This window comes from Podarcis cretensis (genome assembly GCF_951804945.1).
Source record: "Podarcis cretensis genome assembly, chromosome: Z".
NCBI classification, from domain to species: domain Eukaryota; kingdom Metazoa; phylum Chordata; class Lepidosauria; order Squamata; family Lacertidae; genus Podarcis; species Podarcis cretensis.
Window position 1 is genome coordinate 10,696,979 of NC_137184.1, and position 19,987 is coordinate 10,716,965.

The 19,987-nt window shown below is 41.7% G+C and overlaps 1 protein-coding gene across 2 annotated transcripts; it reads right to left on the bottom strand.

The window, feature by feature from the left end:
* Positions 1-4,278: 4,278 nt before the first annotated feature.
* ZBTB34 (zinc finger and BTB domain containing 34) lies at positions 4,279-18,082 on the bottom strand. Of its 2 annotated transcripts, none has more exons than XM_079962139.1 (2): positions 17,891-18,082; positions 4,279-5,830 (listed from the first exon to the last, which is right to left on the bottom strand). In XM_079962139.1, exon 2 carries the CDS (start codon positions 5,806-5,808, stop codon positions 4,330-4,332), a length of 1,479 nt encoding a protein of 492 aa, XP_079818265.1. In that variant the 5' UTR covers positions 5,809-5,830; positions 17,891-18,082; the 3' UTR covers positions 4,279-4,329. The 2 variants fall into 2 exon arrangements, with proteins under 2 accessions (XP_079818265.1, XP_079818264.1); XM_079962138.1 differs by lacking the exon at positions 17,891-18,082 and adding an exon at positions 17,225-17,295.
* Between the last annotated feature and the right edge of the window lie 1,905 nt (positions 18,083-19,987).

Here is a 19,987-nt window from a genome sequence, read left to right on the forward strand (position 1 = left end):
ATGAATATTGCATTGTTTACACAAATGCACCTACCGAGTGTATGAGAACACCATTTACAGTGGTACCTCGGGTTACAGATGCTTCAGGTTACAGACTCTGCTAACCCAGAAATAGTACCTTGGGTTAAGAACTTTGCTTCAGGATGAGAACAGAAATTGTGCGCCGGCGGCGCGGTGGCAGCAGAAGGCCCCATTAGCTAAAGTGGTGCGTCAGGTTAAGAACAGTTTCAGGTTAAGAACGGACCTCCGGAATGAATTAAGTTCTTAACCCGAGGTACCACTGTATTTGTGTGCTAGATTTATATCCCACCTTTTCACCAAATGGGTGTTCAAGGTGGCTTGTGTCTTCTGTGAACTGGCCTTTAGGCACATTTCAAATTCAGGGAAACAAATGGAAGATACGCAAGTTAACTACTCCAGATTAGATCTCTAGAGCTGCCTACATGTCCAGTGAAGCTCTTGATCTTTACAGTACTATATTATGGCTTGATAATTTTGAACCCCGATAGGCAGCAGGAAGAGGAAAAACATACCGGCCTTGTTCCTATGCTACACTGAACAGTGGCTTAGAGCTTTGTGCAAAATGGGCAGTGCAGTCCCTACTTTCTATGGTTTGAAGTTGCCTTCTTTAGAAACTGACCAGAGCTTATTTTAAATCACCACCAGTGATACTGTGAAAGTGAAGCTAAATGCTGCGTAAGTCTTTTCAGCTGCATGGAAATCAGAGGGAGAAGTATAGGTGCCCAAGGCTTTGTTTGGACTTGCTGCGGCTCATGCGCACAGCACTAAACCATGATTTAGCATTATGTGAATTTGGCCATCAACATGAATGAGTATATGGAACTCAAAAATCTCTTGAAAGTCAGGAAATTGATAACTCCTAGGTTTTTAACAGTTCCACCACAACATTTGAACCTGAAAGCTGTACAATCAAAAATATCCAAAATTATGTTAAGTCACTCTTTGGTAAACTCAAACCAGTTCAACCATGTTTACAGATTCAAAAACGATATTTAAAACAACTTTTAAGATTGACACAGAGACAAAAGTCAGGGAAATACAAAGTTAACTGCCTTTCCCCTCTTTCCTTGACTAATACTACTATGGCGTAAACCCAAGTGGCTTAAAAGGCACCACAGCACAGGTTCACTGTAAAGGGTTACATTTTTAACTCTGCAAGTCCAGACTTTTGTTTGATGGTCTCAAATGCAAGCATATCAAAAGGTAGAATAAAATTGATTTGTATCTTAATGTGTTATAAGAATGAATGGACAGACATATGCCCTCCCTGAAGCAGGCTGGAAATCCAGAGGCCTGTGAAAAGCATTTCTCTGCATGCTTGGGATGGGTCTGTCACCAATTCCATTCTACCTGCCCAGCTGCATCCCTCCCATTTCATTTTACACCGCTCTAGCCTCCTGATCCTCAGAAGTGGATGGGGGTGGGGGTGGGGGCTGTAGTAGGAAGTCAGAAAGCAGGAAAGGCCTGTGTGCACATATGGAATGTGCACTGAAATTGGCTTTTCTGGGGCTCCAGCCCTTGTTTATACTAATAGTAGAAAGAGAAAAGGAGGGAAGTTAGTGTTTCCCTGGGAAAGAATCACTTAGGCAGCTATAGTAGGAAAAGGATGATCATTTTGTCTAAAACTGCGTCTAGACTCGAGAACAAACCTGATTTACTGTTAACATTAATCCTTATTACTGGCTTTGATAAACAGTAAAGAAAAGTCCATTCTAAAAATACTGCAGAAGTCTATTCTTTTAAAATCTCAAACAAAGCTGTAAGCCCTCAAAACCACTGCAAGCATCCAAGCTTCATTCTTTTTAAGTGATTTGGAAAATGAAAGCTGATATGGGGTGCTGGTTACAAATTGTATAAATCACTTGCTCTCCAGCTAAAGTACTTTTTATGGAACACTTTGTACAGATATTCAAAAGCTCCAAACACTGTATCTATCAGCCACCCATAGTATAACCACAGCTATTTTCTCAGTGTTTTAAATCACAGAATATAAGTGAAAAATAGAAGTAGCTCCTGAAGAATGAGAATTTTGAAGGATTATGACTTCCTATTAAGAAAACCCATACACTTTTATATGATTAAAATTCACAGTTGTGAGAAATTTAGGGAATCATACAAGAATTAAGAACAGAGGCTCAGATTCAAAAGTCAACACATTAAATTACAAACACACAAAATCTTGAAGGCAGCAAGAAATCCACACATTCTGAATATCCTATCTGGGAGAGGTGTCAACAAATTTTTGTGCAGCGCTCCCTATTTTACTCAGTGGGGAAAGAAGCAAACATCCAATTTGTTTTAAGAGGGAACAGAATGCTCCTACAAGTGGGTGAAGATTTAAAACTCTAATAAAGAGAAAACGGGTTCCAATAATTCCATATACAGTACCTGCAGAAGGATCCTTTTTGATGGCTACCAGCCAAGTAAGCATCTCACTGTGCCTCACTGCCCAGGCTTGTTCCAGCATAATTTTAATGCCTCTGTACTGCTCTGCCAGGAAACCTTAAAGCTACAGCAGCGCTAGCTTAGGGAATATAAGGCAGAAACTGAAGCAGAACCAGGAGAGGAGACAGGTAGGTGGAGGGCGGGGGGGAGGGGTCTCTCTTGTCATGCAGCTTCTGTCACTAACAGCTTTCTATCCTGATGAATATATCTACCAAGAAGTTTCTCATTCTGCCAAGCATAAATATATCCAAGTATATATACGTACTAAAAATATTATTCACAAACATCTGTATTCTGTTTACTTGATAAGAGTTTTCATACAGCAATTATTTGCCAGCTCACACTTTTGTGAGGTGTTTTCAGGCAGATAAATAACTGGAAAAATCTGTGATTCCACTATAGTAAGGTTTCACATTTTTTTATATCTATTATGGATGTAATAGAAAAAAGTTAGCACCACTTTAGAAAGATACCAAACGTCTGAAGGAGAAAAAATAATAATTTCTAAAAGGATGTGTAAATGTGTTTGTCATTGGCTCTTTATGAAAAATAAAATACTGAGCAGCTGTTTAAATTATGGAGAAGCCAAAAGAACTTCTCTAATACAGTAAGATATATTGCTCATAAATCCTGCATGGCATTGTTACAAAAAGTAAAAATACAAGTGCTTTAATTTCACTTGAAAATGGTAAATCGGAAGTTATGGCGCACCTGAAAACAGCTCTGTGGAAGTGATTCACTAGAACACTGTACAGAAATATTGCAAAAATGACTGCAACATCCTGCTTAGCCTTCTTTAAACCAACTATATATAATCAGAGTGATTAAAGTAAGACTGATTTACCTGGTATGCTTTCTACAGTACGAAATGAAGGTAGATTCTGAGGATAGTAAAAACATTTAAAACCACAATGCTACTTTTGGGTTGGCTAGTATAACAACACATTTCTATATAAAAAAGGGGCAGCACCACAGGTTGTCTAGTTTATATTCTAGACAAAAAACCCAAACAATCCCCATTGTAAAGTTAATACAATTATGGCATTTGGTTTATGCATGCTATTGAGCAAAGTTATTTCAAAGCATTGCTCACTTTTGGACACAATATATGAACATGGGGGGAAAAAGCAAAGCTTCATGAAAAAGCAGGAAAAAACCCTAAAGAGAAGATTAAAAGTTGAAAGCCTTTTATAGAGAGGTTTTTTTCCTTTCCATTTAAGATACTTCTACATTCACCCCAACCAAAAGAGAAAAAGTGAACATCATATATATGTTTATATATAATAATATATATTATATAAAATTCAAAGCTATCAAAATAGTTATTCAAACAGCAACAAATAAACACCCACCCAAACCCACAACTTAGTATGACACATAGATGGGACTCTGGGAGGTATACCTTATGCTCCTACATAACATGTTTGTTAAGGCTGCCATCCTAGCACACTACTGGAAGCAAGTCCTATTGAATTCAGTAGGGCTTGCATCCAAGTATACCTACATAGGATTAGGCTGCACAAAGCACAAAAGGAGAGGCTATACTATTCGGCCGTATCTGCTTGTTTTTAGTATCTTTCACTGTTGAAGCCCGAGCCTCCCTCCTTCTTCATGTATTGTTTGCAAAATATTATGCTCTTTATAAACATTTTTAGGAGTAAAGCTAACCTTACTTCCTTCCAAAAAAGAAAAGAAAAGAAAAAAAGTAAGTAGCCTTCTGTCCAGGAACAGGGACCAGAAGACTTGCAAAATCAGGAAAATGACAATGCTGTTATACCTGTTACAAAACTTATCAAAGAAACGAGAAGGAAATGCGTTGATCAATGTGCTTTGTTTGAGTTGCACTGAAGGACGCAGTAAATTTTAATCAGATGTCTGTATATCCATGCTATAATCCAGCGTTTCAGAGGCTGAAGCATCATCATCTCTCTGTTCGATATAGGCTTCTGTTCTTTCTGGAGACTCAACTCTGCTTCTTACTTCTGCTACACCAGGATGATTCTTTCGCAGGTGCTGGTTTAAAGTTCCCTGGAAAGGGAAACATTTTCCACAGACCTCACAGCGGAAAGGTTTGTCATCTGTGTGACCACGGATATGGTACTCGAGTTGGTCCTTGCGCGTGTACTTCTTCCCACAATATTTGCACACAAAGGGGGTTATTCCCATGTGCAGCCTCATGTGCCTATCAAGACTCCCTTTCTGGTTGAAAGACTTCCCACAGTATATACAGATTAATCTTTCACTGTATGCATACCAGTGACCTCTTGAATTCCTTTCCCGTGGACTGTTTTCATAACCTGGGTGATTCGCTGCAGATTCTCCATCAGCTCCTTGTGCTGAAACATCACTATGCAAGTAGCTAGTAGAGATCCGTTTTTGACGGCCGCGGCCTCTAAGAGAACCTAGCATGGATCTTGAAGAGCTTGAGTTTCTTAGGCTTCCAAAGGTGTCAGGTGCATTAGCAGATTGGGATGAGCCATGGGAATATAGAGAGTAGGCATTGTGCAATACAGAACTGTAGGAGCCAATGTTAACAGCCACTACTTGCTCGCCGTCCACCATTTCAGTGTGGTATCCATCATCACCAAGAGAAGAGCTATCTGAGCAACTTGGCCGGTCAGATTTTTCCATTTTAACTTTCACCTCAGCAGCCTGGCTCTCTCTGACTACCAAGTCCCCTTGGTCATTATCACCTTCAATCTGAATCTCATATTCTGAAATGCTCCCGCTACTACCACGGTCTGAGTGCCCTTCTTCTTGTAGACGGTTACGGAAAGATTTGTTGGAAGTTGTTTCCATTCTTAAATCACTGCCTGAAGTAGACTGCCGCACCTGAGAGCAATAGGGAGGAGAGATTTCCACTGGATTGGCAAAATAACTGTCATCTTTAACACCGTTGTGGTTTTCCGGAGCATCTTCAGCACCAACAGTGACAGAGTCAACTTCACCGACACTGATCTTTGAATGGATACTTTCAAGTATCTGTGTGCACTTATCAATGACACACTGCATCTGCAGAAAACTAGCTGCAGTTAGAAAGCTAACAACATCCTTCAGTTGCAAAGACATCCTTCCAGTGTAACAAAAAGAAAGCAACTGTTCAAAGACACTGGGATTTTTAATAACTGATATTGAGAGGCCGCTCATGGTACTTAATGCAGAATGGTCACGGAAATATGGAGAACTGGCAGCTAGGACAGCTTTGTGAGCTCTAAACGGCTGACCCTGAATATGCACAATGATATCACAAAGCTTTCCCTGCAGGCGGAGCTCATTCAATTGGCTCAGTACGGTGCTGCTGTACTCCGGAACGTCAAACTGGATTAAACTGCTGCTGTCCATGTCTTCTGGTGTATGGTGTAACCTGCAAAAGCCACAAAAAGAAGTACTTATAAATCAGAACTTAAAAATGGCTGGTGCTTTAAAGATTGAAAGCAGTCCATTGACATGCACAGCAACTTACACTGCATACAATCTATACATTGTTGAGACCGAAAATACAAGCAGTAGCAAACAGTAGTTTTTACATGCAGCTATAAGACTTTCCCTTTTACATACATCTGAAATGTTAAATTCAAAGTAACGTGGGGTATGACTTGTGTAGTGTTACATGTAGTAGTACTAAACTGACAAGTTTGTGAGTAGGTAGTTTGCTAGTGAACGTTTTCTCTACATAATTTTGCAATTAGCAGTTTCAGTGACCCAAAGCTACTAACACTTGTTCGTATCAGAAATCTTAAGGACTCTCACCTCCTAGTTGATTGGGAATCAAGCCTTGAAAAAGTACACTGAGTGCAGAGCTGGACAGGCAAGGAAAGGAAACACAATCTGGACAAATCCTTTAAGCAGCACTGTTGATCCCAAGTATTGCTGAAGCAAACTTGTATGTCACGCAGCATTACAGATGCAATGGGTTACAGTTGATTTTGCAATACACTGAGGTTCCTTCCTTTCGTGGTTTAGAGATAGCCTATCTCAAGTGTTTTCCTTTCAAAACCTGCTAGGTGAAAGAAAAACCACAACTTTTGCCAAACTAAAGTTATTTGCTTTATTGCAAGCTATTAATGCACATTAAAGGTAAAGGTAAAGGGACCCCTGAGCATTAGGTCCAGTCGTGACCGACTATGGGGTTGCGGCGCTCATCTCGCTTTATTGGTCGAGGGAGCCAGTGTACAGCTTCCGGGTCATGTGGCCAGCATGACTAAGCCGCTTCTGGCGAACCAGAGCAGCGCACGGAAACGCCATTTACCTTCCCGCTGGAACGGTACCTATTTATCTACTTGCACTTTGACGTGCTTTTGAACTGCTAGGTTGGCAGGAGCAGGGACCGAGCAACGGGAGCTCACCCCATCGCGGGGATTCGAACCGCCGACCTTCTGATGGGCAAGTCCTAGGCTCTGTGGTTTAACCCACAGCGCCACCCGCGTCCCTCGTTAATACACATTAGCAGCCATAAAAACATTCTTTTCCTTATGGTTATGGTAAAGATTTTCTAGTTAATTTATTGAACTGTTAAGTGGTCATTTGCCCTAATGCTTTGTAGGAACAAGTGTGGAGCCATGTAAAACTGTTCAGGTCTCATGTGGGAGGGGTAGGGAGAGGAAACCTTTATTTCCTACCACCCTGAAACCTTTTCTACACACTGTGCTGGCTGCCAGCCTTGATCCCAAGCACCTTATTGCTGTATAACAATTGGAAAAGAAGTGGTGTTTTGGAAACCACCTCAAAGAACAAATAGATGTTTTTTAACCTTACAGCACACATCCCTAACCATAAATGATCTTCTAGTACACTATACACTATACATTGTTAGCAATTCAAGCAGGCCAGTCATACCCCCTTAGCCAGGGGTCAGCAAAAATTTTCAGCCATGGGTCGGTCCACTGTCCCTCAGACCTTGTGGGGGGCCGGACTATATTTTTTGGGGGGTGGGGGAATGAACGAATCCCTATGCCCCACAAATAACCCAGAGATGCATTTTAAATAAAAGCACACGTTCTACTCATGTAAAAACACCAGGCAGGCCCCACAAATAACCCAGAGATGCATCTTAAATAAAATTACACTTTCTACTTGTGTAAAAACACACTGATTCCCGGACTGTCCACGGGCCGGATTTAGAAGGTGATTGGCCGGATCTGGCCCCTGGGTCTTAGTTTGTCTATGCATGCTCTTAGCTCTTGTGTTCTCCCCTTCCCAATATTCCACAGGTCTGTAAGTCATTGAACATAAGCCCTTGCACCCCTTTCTCTTTTTAAATACACCTCTCTTTTTATTTATGACTCAATAAGAACATAAGAAGAGCCTGCTGCATCAGACCAATGGCCCATGTAGTCCAGCTTCCTGTTCTCTTTTTTTATATATATAAATATTTATTGAGATTTTTTAAATACAGAAATGCAAAAATAATAAACAATATAACATGTTTCATAACATCTTTTCATAGCTTCTTTGGACTCCCTCACGTCTCTCGCTCCCACTTGCATCATTGTAAAACTTTTTCCAGCAATTTATCAACTTGTTTACTTTCTTAAGTCTCATTGTTTAATTTAGTCTAATAATTCTCCAAAAAAAAAAAAAAAAAAAAAACTTTCCTCAATCTCCTTTATCATCCAGATTACATCTAATTTAGTGGTGCTCAATTATTTATGATCTAGCATCCTCCTTAACATTCAACCAAATTACAGTATTTTTGTAAGTAAATCTTAAATTTCTTCCAATCTTCTTCAGCTCTCTCCTCTCCCAGGTCTCGGATTCTGCCAGTCATCTCAGCCAATTCCATATAGTCTATCAGTTGCATCTGCCATTCTTCCAGTGTGGGTAGATCTTGGGTTTTCCAATGCTTAGCGATGAGTATCCTTGCTGCCGTTGTTGCATACCCAGCTTCCTGTTCTCATGGGACTAGACGCCTGTGGGAAACCTGCAAGCAGGACGCAAACACAAGAGCGTTCTCCCTTCCTGTGGTTTCCAGCATCTGGTATTCAGAAGCATTTCTGCCTCCAATTGTGGAGGCAGAGTAGCCATTGATAACCCTTTCCTCCATGAACGTGTCCAATTCTCTTTTAAAGCTATCCATGCTGGTGGTCATCACTGCCTCCTATGGGAGCAAGTTCCACAGTTTACCTAGGAGCTACATGAATTGCTTTCTTTTATCTGTCTTGAATCTTCTAACATTCAGCTTCACTGCTTGTCCACAAGTTCTAGTGTTATGAGGGAGAAAAGAAGTTTCTATCCACTTTTTCTGTACCATTAATAGTTTTTTCAGGCTCCATTTTGCTTCCAAACCAGTAGGCATGGGATCACCAGAGTTTGGTACTGGAGTGAGTGATGACAACAACTGTACCAAAAGCAGAGGGCACTGACTTGCAACTTACACAACCAGGCATAGCCCACCAGGTCCATATTATTGTTTGGCAGATGCTGGATAGTCTCTATATTATGGCTAACTCAAGCATGCAAAAACAGGTGTTTTATGGAGATTATGATGGGATGTTATATTTAGCTGGTGGACTGCATTTGGCTTTGCTGGTCATTAGTTGTTGGTATATTACAGCCAGCACAGAATATTATCTGCAAGCACCTGATATAATACCATTTTTGGGTTAGGCTGGTACCTGGATGGGAGCTTATATAGGAAGGCCACATATGCTACTGTGATCACCTTGCATGAGAGGTAGTAGAGAAATATAACAATAAGATAAATAAACTGTCTTTTAAAATAAAGGAGATATAAAAGGAATTATCTAATATAAGTTGCTGTATTAACAGTCAAGTTTCAATACAAAAAAATCAGAAGTATACAGTGTTAAGCATTAGAGTTATCTTTTCTGCCAAATTAATCACATTAATGTTTCCTGCTTCATCTGTTCTCAGATATCGGAAGACACAAAAGCCTTTTTTATTTTGAAATAATTTAAAATCTACAGAAAATGGCAAATAGAGGACAGATGAAGTAAAATGCTGCCATCTTTTCAACTTGACCAAACTTCAGAAGTCTTTCTCTCCACAGTTCAGTATCTGAGCTGCACAGACAATATAGTCAAGCCAACTTTACTGTTAAGAAGTAGATTTCAATATTCAGTTTTTATTAAATGGGAAAATTCAATTATTTCCACCCAAATGAGGCCTTCTCGGGAAAGAACAAAGCAGCACAATTCTCCTTCCCCCAATACAATTCCTTCCTTCTTGTGATTTAGTTTTTTTCCAAACAGAGAAAATATTATTATTTACTTCTTTTTATATACAGTGGTGCCTCGCAAGATGGAAAACCCGCTAGACGAAAGGGTTTTCCGTTTTGGAGGCGCTTCGCAAAACGAATTTCCCCATGGGCTTGCTTTGCAAGACGAAAATGTCTTGCGAGTTCCTGCAGGTCCCCCCCCCCTTTTCTAAGCAGCTAAGCCGCTTATCAGCTGATCCGCTAAGCTGATAAGCCGCTAAAAGCCGCTAAACCACTAATAGTGCTAATCCGCTAAACTGTCAATGGGCTTGCTTCGCAAGACGAAAAAAACCGCTATACGAAGAGACTCACGGAACGGATTAATTTCGTCTTGCGAGGCACCACTGTATATAAAAAAGCACAGTTCTGTATATGGTCTATACTGCGCACAAAAACTAATCATATATATTCCACAACACTCAGAGAGAGCTCTAAAAGCCAATTCAAATAGATTTATATGATGAATGCATATGCATCATCTTGCATATTAATGATGTCTCAAAGCTGTGCATTGTCAGAGCCATCTGGTTGCTGAGGAATTAAAGGCATGTACAGTGCTACGTCTGGATACGAACCCCCCCTTTGGGAATGCTTTGGGCTACACATGCGGCAAACCCGGAAGTAAAGGAAAGTTTTCCGCCACCTGTGCAGAAGCGAGCTACCGCCACCAGCACCTGCGCAGAACAGCACGCCTCTGGATGCAAATGTTTCGGGGGTAAGAACTGACTCCCAGAACGAATTAAGTTCGTTTCCAGAGGTACCACTGTACATGATCCCAAAGGTATAACAATAGTTTCACAACAGATGAATTAAATATATATTTGCATTTACTGTAATAGCAAAATTGCTGAACTGTTATGCTGAAATGGCTATAAAAGAACCAAATCCCGATTTAGGCCTTGAAAATGCAAATTGTGCAGTTAGAATAAATTATGCAAGTTTGCTCATTCTGTATGAATAAATCAATATGCAACCTTTTTGTGGGGGGTGGGAATCTGTTCTTTTCTTGATGAGTTAATTTACAGAAGTGACAGCTATATGGGACAGGTATATATCCATGCAAGGAACAAGAACTCTATTACATGGACCTTGACACATTTACAAAGTACCATAAATATGTACAGTATTAAAAATAAATCAAGTAGTGCAGCGTGCTGTTGTACAGCTCCCTTTCATTTCAGTAATGCTTTTGCCACAGAAGTTCTCCATGAACTGTGCCCTGAACATCAAATCTGTCTGCCCCACACTCTGTTATACTTAATTATGACCAACTCAAAGCCAGTTTTCTGCACAAATCCTCACCATCAAGAGAACTAGAAACCTACCCATCAAAGTGATCACAATTCTGTACTAAATGTCAGAGTTGCATGTATACTCTTTGTATGGTGAACAGCAAGTACTTGAGACACAGCATATCCAAGGCCATCCACCAAATTATCTTAAGATACACAGCACATGAGTGCATACTTAGGATCTCATCCCAGATCAATTCTGCCAGAACTCATGAGCTCCACCTTGCCTGGGAGCAAAACTTGCTCAACTGGACTGATGCACACCCGGTTTACCCCCCTTTTTTTGCAAGGATCCCATCAAGAAAGAGATAATTTGATGGTCCATACCCTACCTTCTAGGGCTGGGCGATATCTGATTTTCAACACTGCAATATATCACCAGTTAAACATCACAATATACTGATATATCATAATGTCTGAAATAAGGATGGAGCTATGTAGATGCATTGTCTCACTTCAGTTTTTTCCGTATTGTGATTTTTGCTTAGCGCACACATTTCACAATTTGCGATATATTGCCAGGTCAAAAATTATGCAACCAATATCATTAAACTGGTTTTGAATGCTACCGTATTTTTCGCTCTATAACACGCACCTGACCATAACACGCACATCGTTTTTAGAGGAGGAAAACAAGGGAAAAAACATTCTGAATGAAACAGTGGATGTATCATTTTTGTGCTTCATGCTGTGGCCACAGACATGTGATCTGATGGTGAATTTGGGGTGACCCAATGCAAAAATCCTGAGAATCCCTGTGGATCCATGCTTTGTAACCACGTTTTTGCACCATTGCAGCCCCAGGCAACAGTGGGTGCATGATTTTTTGGGGGCAGGCTGTAGCCATGGACATGCTATGTGCTCTGATGGTGAATTTGGGCTGACCCAATGCAAAGATCCTGAGGATCCATGTGGATCCATGTTTTGTAACCACGTTTTTTGCACCATTGCAGCCCCAGGCAACAGTGGGTGCGTGATTTTTGGGGGGCAGGCTGTAACCATGGACATGCTATGTGATCTGATGGTGAATTTGGGGTGACTGAATGCAAAGATCCTGAGGATCCATGTGGATCCATGCTTTTTAACCACATTTTAAGTGGGGAGGGAAGGAAAAACACAGAAGGGACAAGGAGCAGGAGAGGGGTGTGCAGAGAAGCAGCTGGCTAAGAATGCAGGAGAGGGGTAGGGAGGAAAGGAAGGCAAAAGTTTTCCCTCACCTACCCACCCAAGCCAGCCAGCTCCCACGCTCTCTCTCTCTCTCTCTCTCTCTCTCTCTCCCTTCTCCATGTTTTCAGCTTTCCCCTCTGCTTGCCTGGAGGGGAGGGGCTTTCCCTGCTCTTTGTTCCGTTTGAGCAAACACAGCAAGGAAACAGAGGTGGGTGGGCAGTAAGACCCTGAGGCAGAATGCCAGAAAGCAGCCGCTTCCTCTTTTCAAGTTTCCCTTCTAGGAGACGTGCGATTTGATATTTGCCTGCTTTTTTTTTGCCTCCCCTCGCACCAATTGGCTCCAGGGACCACACATTCGCTCAATAACACGCACAGACATTTCTCCTTCCTTTTTAGGAGAAAAAATCTGCGTGTTATAGAAGGAAAAATACGGTATATTGATATATCACCCTGTCCTACCTTCTAGCTTGCCCAACTTAACCTATTTTTTTTTAAAAAAGTACCAACAAACATCTTTGACAGAAAATGACACTGGGGAATAAGGCTAATGTAGAAAAATTGTACAAATAGCTTTCCAATATTTTCTTAAACAGAACCAATTAAACAGAAATTTATCCACAGCAATTTCACTGTAGATTGAGGAGGAAGAAATGCTGGATACAGCATTCCAACTCTGAGCAATGCCAAATGAAAGGGCTTCTATTATGAGTTATAGACATAACAGAAACTTTGCCTTGATTCTAAATATTCAACACTAGTTTTTGAACAGCCAAGAGACACTCTTCACCTATAAACTCATACCTTGGTTTTCGAACAGCTTAGTTCTCAAATGTTTGGGCTCCTGAACGCTGCAAACCTAGAAGTGACTGTTCTGGTTTGTGAACTATTTTTGGAAGCCAAACATCCAACGGGGCTTCCGATTGGCTGCAGGAGTCTTTAGGCATGAACAGCAGTTTTAACCAAAATTTTAGCTTATATATCAAGACCTGAGATTCAATAGAAATTTGTCCAGACCCCAATCATAAAAGTACATTGGACACACATCTTGAAAGGCCAAGAATACTTTCCAAAAATTTTGTTTAGACAGATTATAAAGCTTCAATCCAGTTAAACGTTCATACTTGTGCTCCATACAGCATTTGTGGTAATATCTTAAAACTGAACACTTGAATTGATAATGGGGCATGCTGGCCTACCTTGACATAAAAGAAAGAGATGAGTGAATTATAGCTCTGTTGTGCATCTACAGTTGCATACAACACTTGTGTTTTCCAAGAGCTGGTAGCTTGAAATGCTATTCTCAGATATTTGTAAAATTTAACCTGTTCAATTGGTTTTCCATTGATTTGCCAGCAATGTTTGCATCATCTCTGAGTAAAAACTAAAACTTTAGATTTATCATAATTAATCATACTTAAAGCAAACTTCCACAACCTGGTGCCCCCTCCATATGCTGCTGGACTAAAACGTCCATCACTCCTAACCACTGACCATGCTGCCTGGGGCTGATGGAAGCTTTAGTCCAAAATGTCTAGAAGCTACCAGGTTGGGCAAGACTGACCTAAGATGAGGGCTGCCTAATTACAAGCAGAAAGAGCCAGTTTCTTTGGGTAAAGAAGGAAGTGTGAAAACTATATTTTGATTTCTTGTTCCTGGACTGGTTGACTATATAGTGCTACCTTATGCAGAAAAAAACCCATTAACCATTAATCCATACTATTTACTACAGATAGAGTAACTCCTCCAAGATTCAGGCAGAAGTTTTCCCCAGCCCCGCTGCCCAGACTACCTGTGAAGGTAGAGGTTGATTCCGGAATCTTCTAAATACAAAGCATTTATAGAAACCCAAGTGCAAAGCTAAATGTTTCTAACTTTAAAGTAGCAGCAGTCTTTATCTCCCAAGAACATACATATTAGAGGTTTGCATTTAATTTTTTTTTTTTTTTTGCAAGCAACAGCTTCTGAACTGCATGGTGGAAGAGTGGCACAAGTCCTTCCTCTCCACAATGCAGATAGCCATCCTTGTAAGCCTCGCAAAAAGCCAGGCACACACAAAGGCAAAAAACCATCCATCTCAAAAAGGGGTCATTGATAAATCAGTCTCTCTCTATAGTTATTCCTCTGTGCAGTCACATGTACTGAGAACCTCACTCAGAAAGATGACCAGCTCTGTGGTTAAGGGAAAGTGCCTGCTCTGCTCCTCAACTATGCCATTGCATGTGAAATTGTTGTTTAAGGTGCTTTGATGGCACCTTTTCTACTTGCCTCCTGTTTATCCTGTGTTGGTGTAGTTGATTCTACATGAACCATTGGATTTAGAAAAAGGCAGCCTCTCACTGTACTTTCTTACGCAGCATACATTGGACAGGTATGTTTATCATACCTCCACAAAAAGTCATGTGGTTTTGGAGCAGTAGGGGGCCTCCGAGCTGTGCATTTTGGTCTTGCAGTGAGCAATAAGAGCAAATAAATATACTGAGAAGATAAAGCAGCCTTGAACGTACGGACTCTCGTTTTATTTAACTAAGTTCACATTTTACAAATCAATAAACAGGACTTCTAAAAAAAAAAGTCTATGAACCGGAGAGGCCCAATGAGGTCAGCACATAGAGATGATAAATCAAACTCGCAAACAGTCACTTGCTTTGTCATGCCTTGCAAGGAAGATTCACCTCCAGAGAACCACAAACAGTGATGCATTGGAAAATTGAAAAAATGTCCTCATCCCATATTTTTACATGTTATCAGTAAGCCACATATCACCAATAGGTTTGTGCAGGTTGGCCAGTTAAATATATAATTTATGGACTAATGGACTATAAATATATAGTTAAAAGTAACACTATAAACCAGGCATGTCCGAAGTCCATTGTTCACGTGGCAGTTCATTTCCTGGGGTAAATCTTGGTTGGCCCTCACGGCCCTCCACTTCATCAAATCTGGACACCACTGCTACAAACCATATATGCTAGCTTACTATAAAACAAGGAATGCAATATTGGGACACTGTGAAAATAACCAACAGAAGTAAATACAAAGATGTGTTATTTATAATAGGGTTTTGGTTTTTAACCCAACATCCCCCACTCCCACTTCCCAGACCAAAATTGTACCAAGTACACAAAATGAAAAGCTAAATGTTTTTGCAGAAAGGTAGAACATGATGCAGGTGTGGATTTAGCACAAGAGAGATATTGGTAGGCACATGTGAGGTCAGTGACAACGAGAGCACAATTGCACTGCTGCCAGCTGCCTTTCAAACTCACTTGCTCATTTCTTGGGCTGGGCCTGTCCAGGGATTTACATTTACCATGTGTTTGAAAAAAAAACAACAACCCTGCCCCACCTCCAGTCTTATTGGGGAGGAAGCTCTACTAACAGAAGAGTTGAGTTTAGTAGTTGCAAATGAGATAATCATTACTACACTTCACCTCTACTCAAACATAACAGAATTATAGGGCATACAGAATCTATTCCTCTCCATCAAATGATGGTATAGTGGTGCCTCGCAAGACAAAATTAATCCATTCCGCGAGTCTCTTCGTCTTGCGGTTTTTTCGTCTTGCGAAGCACGGCTATTAGCGGCTTAGCGCTATTAGCGGTTTAGCGGCTATTAGCGGCTTAGAAAAAGGGGGGGGAAGGGCAAGAACTCGCAAGACGTTTCGTCTTGCGAAGCAAGCCCATAGGGAAATTTGTCTTGCGAAGCACCTCAAAAGACGGAAAACTGTTTCGTCTAGCGAGTTTTTCGACTTGCGAGGGATTCGTCTTGCGGGGCACCACTGTATTCACATTCTGAGGCAGATTTTAATTAGTAAAGATTCAGCACTAATTGTTTTCAAATACCAGGTCATAGATACTGTACTCAAATGGGTGTGGGGAGAAGGAACTTTTTTCCCCAATAATTTGTGTGCCACTTTCCACCAGCTGTCTGATTCAGTTGAAAAACGCTCAGAGAAACTGGTATTGAGGAAGAATCTGTAGAAAAAGTGGGAGGTGAAACCAATTAGGTAACCTGGGAGGGACTTACACCTGCCTGGGATTTCCATCACCTGCACTGGAGCGCATCTAAGGAGGGGAGCCACATGCACCTTTTCTGTGCCACTGAGGAGCACAGTTGTCAGTATTGTACCTGAGAAACAAGGGTTCAAATCCCCTCTTGGCCATGAAGCTCACCTTGGGTCAGTCACTACCACTCAAGTTATAAATAATTTGGAGTAATGTGGAGCAGCAACAGGCTCCAGGCCAGGTGGCAAAGACTGCAGACAGGCAAGCACTATCCAGATTACCTTCCCCTATTTTTTCAGACTCCTTCCCAAAGCCCACTCTTCCATGAATCTTTCAACTAAATCACAACTCTCCAGACTATACTGGAACAAAATATATTAATGCATAACTGTATCAGCTCACATATGTCCCTTGCTACCTTGGCACCACTCAGCTGCCTTCCCGTCCTGTCAAGATTTCGATTGTAAGCCTCTTGGAAGAGGGAAGTACACTTTTATATAAGGATCCATATGAACACTGATGGTACTTCATAAATCAGGTGTGGCGAACCTTTGGCCCTCTAGAACTACAACTCCCAGCATCCCATGGCCACTAGCAATCCTAGCTAGGGCTGGGAGGAGTTGTAGTTCCACAGCAACCAGAGTGCCAAAGGCTCCCTACATCTACCGTTTCATCTATAAGTTATAGAACACTGTTGCTTCTTCTTGAAGGAAACTCAAAATACTCAACAGACAACCAGTGCCCAACCTGAAGAGTCAATGTCAGGGGTCAGCAAACTTTTTCAGCAGGGGACAGGTCCACTGTCCCTCAGACCTTGTTGGGGGCCAGACTATATTTTGGAAAAAAATATGAACGAATTCCTATGCCCCACAAATAACCCAGAGATGCATTTTAAATAAAAGCACATGTTCTACTCATGTAAAAACACCAGGCAGGCCCCACAAAGAACCCACAGATGCATTTTAAATAAAAGGACACATTCTACTCATGTAAAAACATGCTGATTCCCCGACCATCTGGGGGCCGGATTGAGAAGGCGATTGGGTCGCATCCGGCCCCTGGGCCTTAGTTTGCCTACCCATGGTCAATGTGGTGCTGGGGTTCAGTGTCAGATCTGATGCCAAGTACACCCATGTATAAACTAGCAGTCAGTCATGAAGATTACTGGGTACCTTGGGGTCACACACACACACCACACTCAAGTTAGTCTGCTTCACGGGGTTGTTGTTGTACTTGGGAGGGAGAAAAACCAAGCACGTTGCCTGTGCAGAAAAGAAATGTGTGTGCATCAAATTACAATAGATTTCCATTTTTACGCAGTTTAAGGCTAAGACACAAAGAAGAAAAGCAGGATATGTTTGCAAGAGTAACGAACAAAGCCCCACGCCCAAAAGAACTAACCTGGATTCAATCAACCCCTACAAAAGGGCCGTCATTGTTTTTGATTGTTAATTTGTTATGCATTTTTCTTTTTATATTTTAAACCACCCTGTGATCCTCAGGTGAATAGCGGTATAAAAATAAATAAATAAATAAATAAATAATCCATTAATCCCCACATCGTTTTGCATCCAATAGGAAAGCAGCTATACAGGAGTCTTACACCTTCGCAGCCCCACAGCCTAACGGGGGCGGAGGGGTGGTGCTGCTGCGAACACCGTCCTTTGATGCCTTCGGCGTGCCCAATATGGGAGCTGGAAGAACCGTAAACCCCAGCACTCCTCCCCTCCCCCGCATTTCTCACCTGAGGGGGCGTCGGGAGTCTCCTCACATGGCGGGTCCGCCGGAGGGAGCTCGGTCCTGGCCCGAGTGCCACCTTCCCCCCGGCCGACGCCGCCGACGCTGCTCCCCCCTCAGTTCCCTCGGCCAGCAGCGCCCGGAAGCGAATCCTCCACTCTCAAGGAGAGGCACTTCCGCTACCGGAGCGCCACAGGCAATGGGAGGAGCGGTTGGGAGGCAGACAAGGAGGCATGTGGGGCCGGGGGCGGACCTGCGCGGCCACGCCCACCCTCGCGACGGCCACGCCCGCTTCTCGGCAACCGCTCTTTCTCCGGCGCCTCACAACAACGGACTGAGGGGTGGCGATAGGAGGGCGCGCATGCGCTCTCATCTTTCCGCGCCCCCCTCTGGCTGTTCTGACAACCGCTATACCTGGAGAGGTTCCTGCCCTCTTTTTATTTCCTTTTGGGGGGGGGGGGGAAGGGCGCCGAACAGGACTGAGGGGGACAAAAAGCTTTATCTCCGTTATGTTATGTTATGTTATGTTATTTCATTTAATTAATTATTTTCAATTGGTCTACTCCGAGTAAGATTAACATTGGACACAACTCTATATTATTAACAAGGCTTCTAAATGGAGCTCTTTGTCCAAGTTGGCACCTGTGTTGGACTTGGAAAAACTGAGAGAATAAACTACCTGAACGCGCTGCTTAAAAACACGCCTGCTGTCCGTACCCTTTTGGCTATTATCTTTTTAATCCCTTATTTACAAATGTTCTTGTTCCTTTATGCCTGTACAAGAGCTGATCCCAAAGCGGTGGGCTACTGTATCATTCCAGTTGCCTGGCTGTCGTTTGCAATTGTCACCAAACATTTGCGAAGGCCTCCAACCAAATTTGCAGACTGCAACTCATTGGCACTTAAACCAATCTGCATTTTCCAATGAGCGTTTTTAGATAACCTGAAGGATCTTGGCTGCATCAGTTGAAGATATAAACATAATGTGAAATGCTTTTTCTCAATGTTAACTACTGAATAAAGCATCAACCTCCTATTTTTTTGAATAACTTGACATTGAGTATGGGAGTATTCTGTTTGGTGGAATAACAGCCTTTCTTGAGAGTAGTGGATGACATTATTAATATTTGCCTTGTAATGCAGAATTTCTACACTCCTGAAGTTTTTGTGGCGAAATCGATCCTTACTTCACTGTGCTCTCCCCCCCCTTATCTTCAAGCTTCCCTCAGGAGGAGGATCAGTGAAAATGGACTTTTGCTTTGTTATAATGTGTAAAGTTTGAAATGATAAAGTGGCATTTAAATGCTGTGCTTTTTCCTTCGATAATGTTGCACTCAATAAAACAGGGCTTCGTTCACACACATTGCTATTATATAAAAAGATGGAACTATAAAAATGAAGAAAACTGAAAGTAGCTCCCCACAAACTCAAAGCAAAATGATTAAATCAGAATGTGTTTTAAGTATTTCTTTTTTAATGTAGTAAACAAGCCTTGGTGGTTGAGATGGCCCTCCTGTAAATATATTACTAATGTGTGGGGCCACTACCAACCTTGTGGGTGGGACATGATCATAGGAGAGCACTGTGTGAGCTTATACTGCCATGTAGCCTATTGACCCAATAAGGGGTGCATATATAAGAGAATAATCACAAGGTGTTAGTCTGCACACAGGGGAAAACCTGAAAAATGTGGACACTGGTTTGAAATGTCACAGTCCGCATCCTCTCTCTCCAGGTCACATCCCTCACTAGCTCTGCTTTGCATTCCAAATATTTTTGCCTGGCTGGAATATGTCATTTAACTGATAGTGAATACTGCTTGTCTGGAAGAAGGAGGGTGTGTAGAACCTAGCCTCCTGTACAAAGTTTTTAAAAAATCACACTTCTTGGGGTTTTCCACAACAAGCATGTGTTGCAGATTTAACATTTCTAATCTGTATTTGTCTTCCTGTTCTGCAAAAATAAGCTAATTTAAATGGTTTCCATTTTGGGGGTCCAAAGTTTATAAACTGATTAAAGCTGAGCATTAGATTCTTATAATCATGAACTCTCAGTGACTGGTATCTCCAGGGACATGGAGGTTAGTAAGATCACAATTCATTCT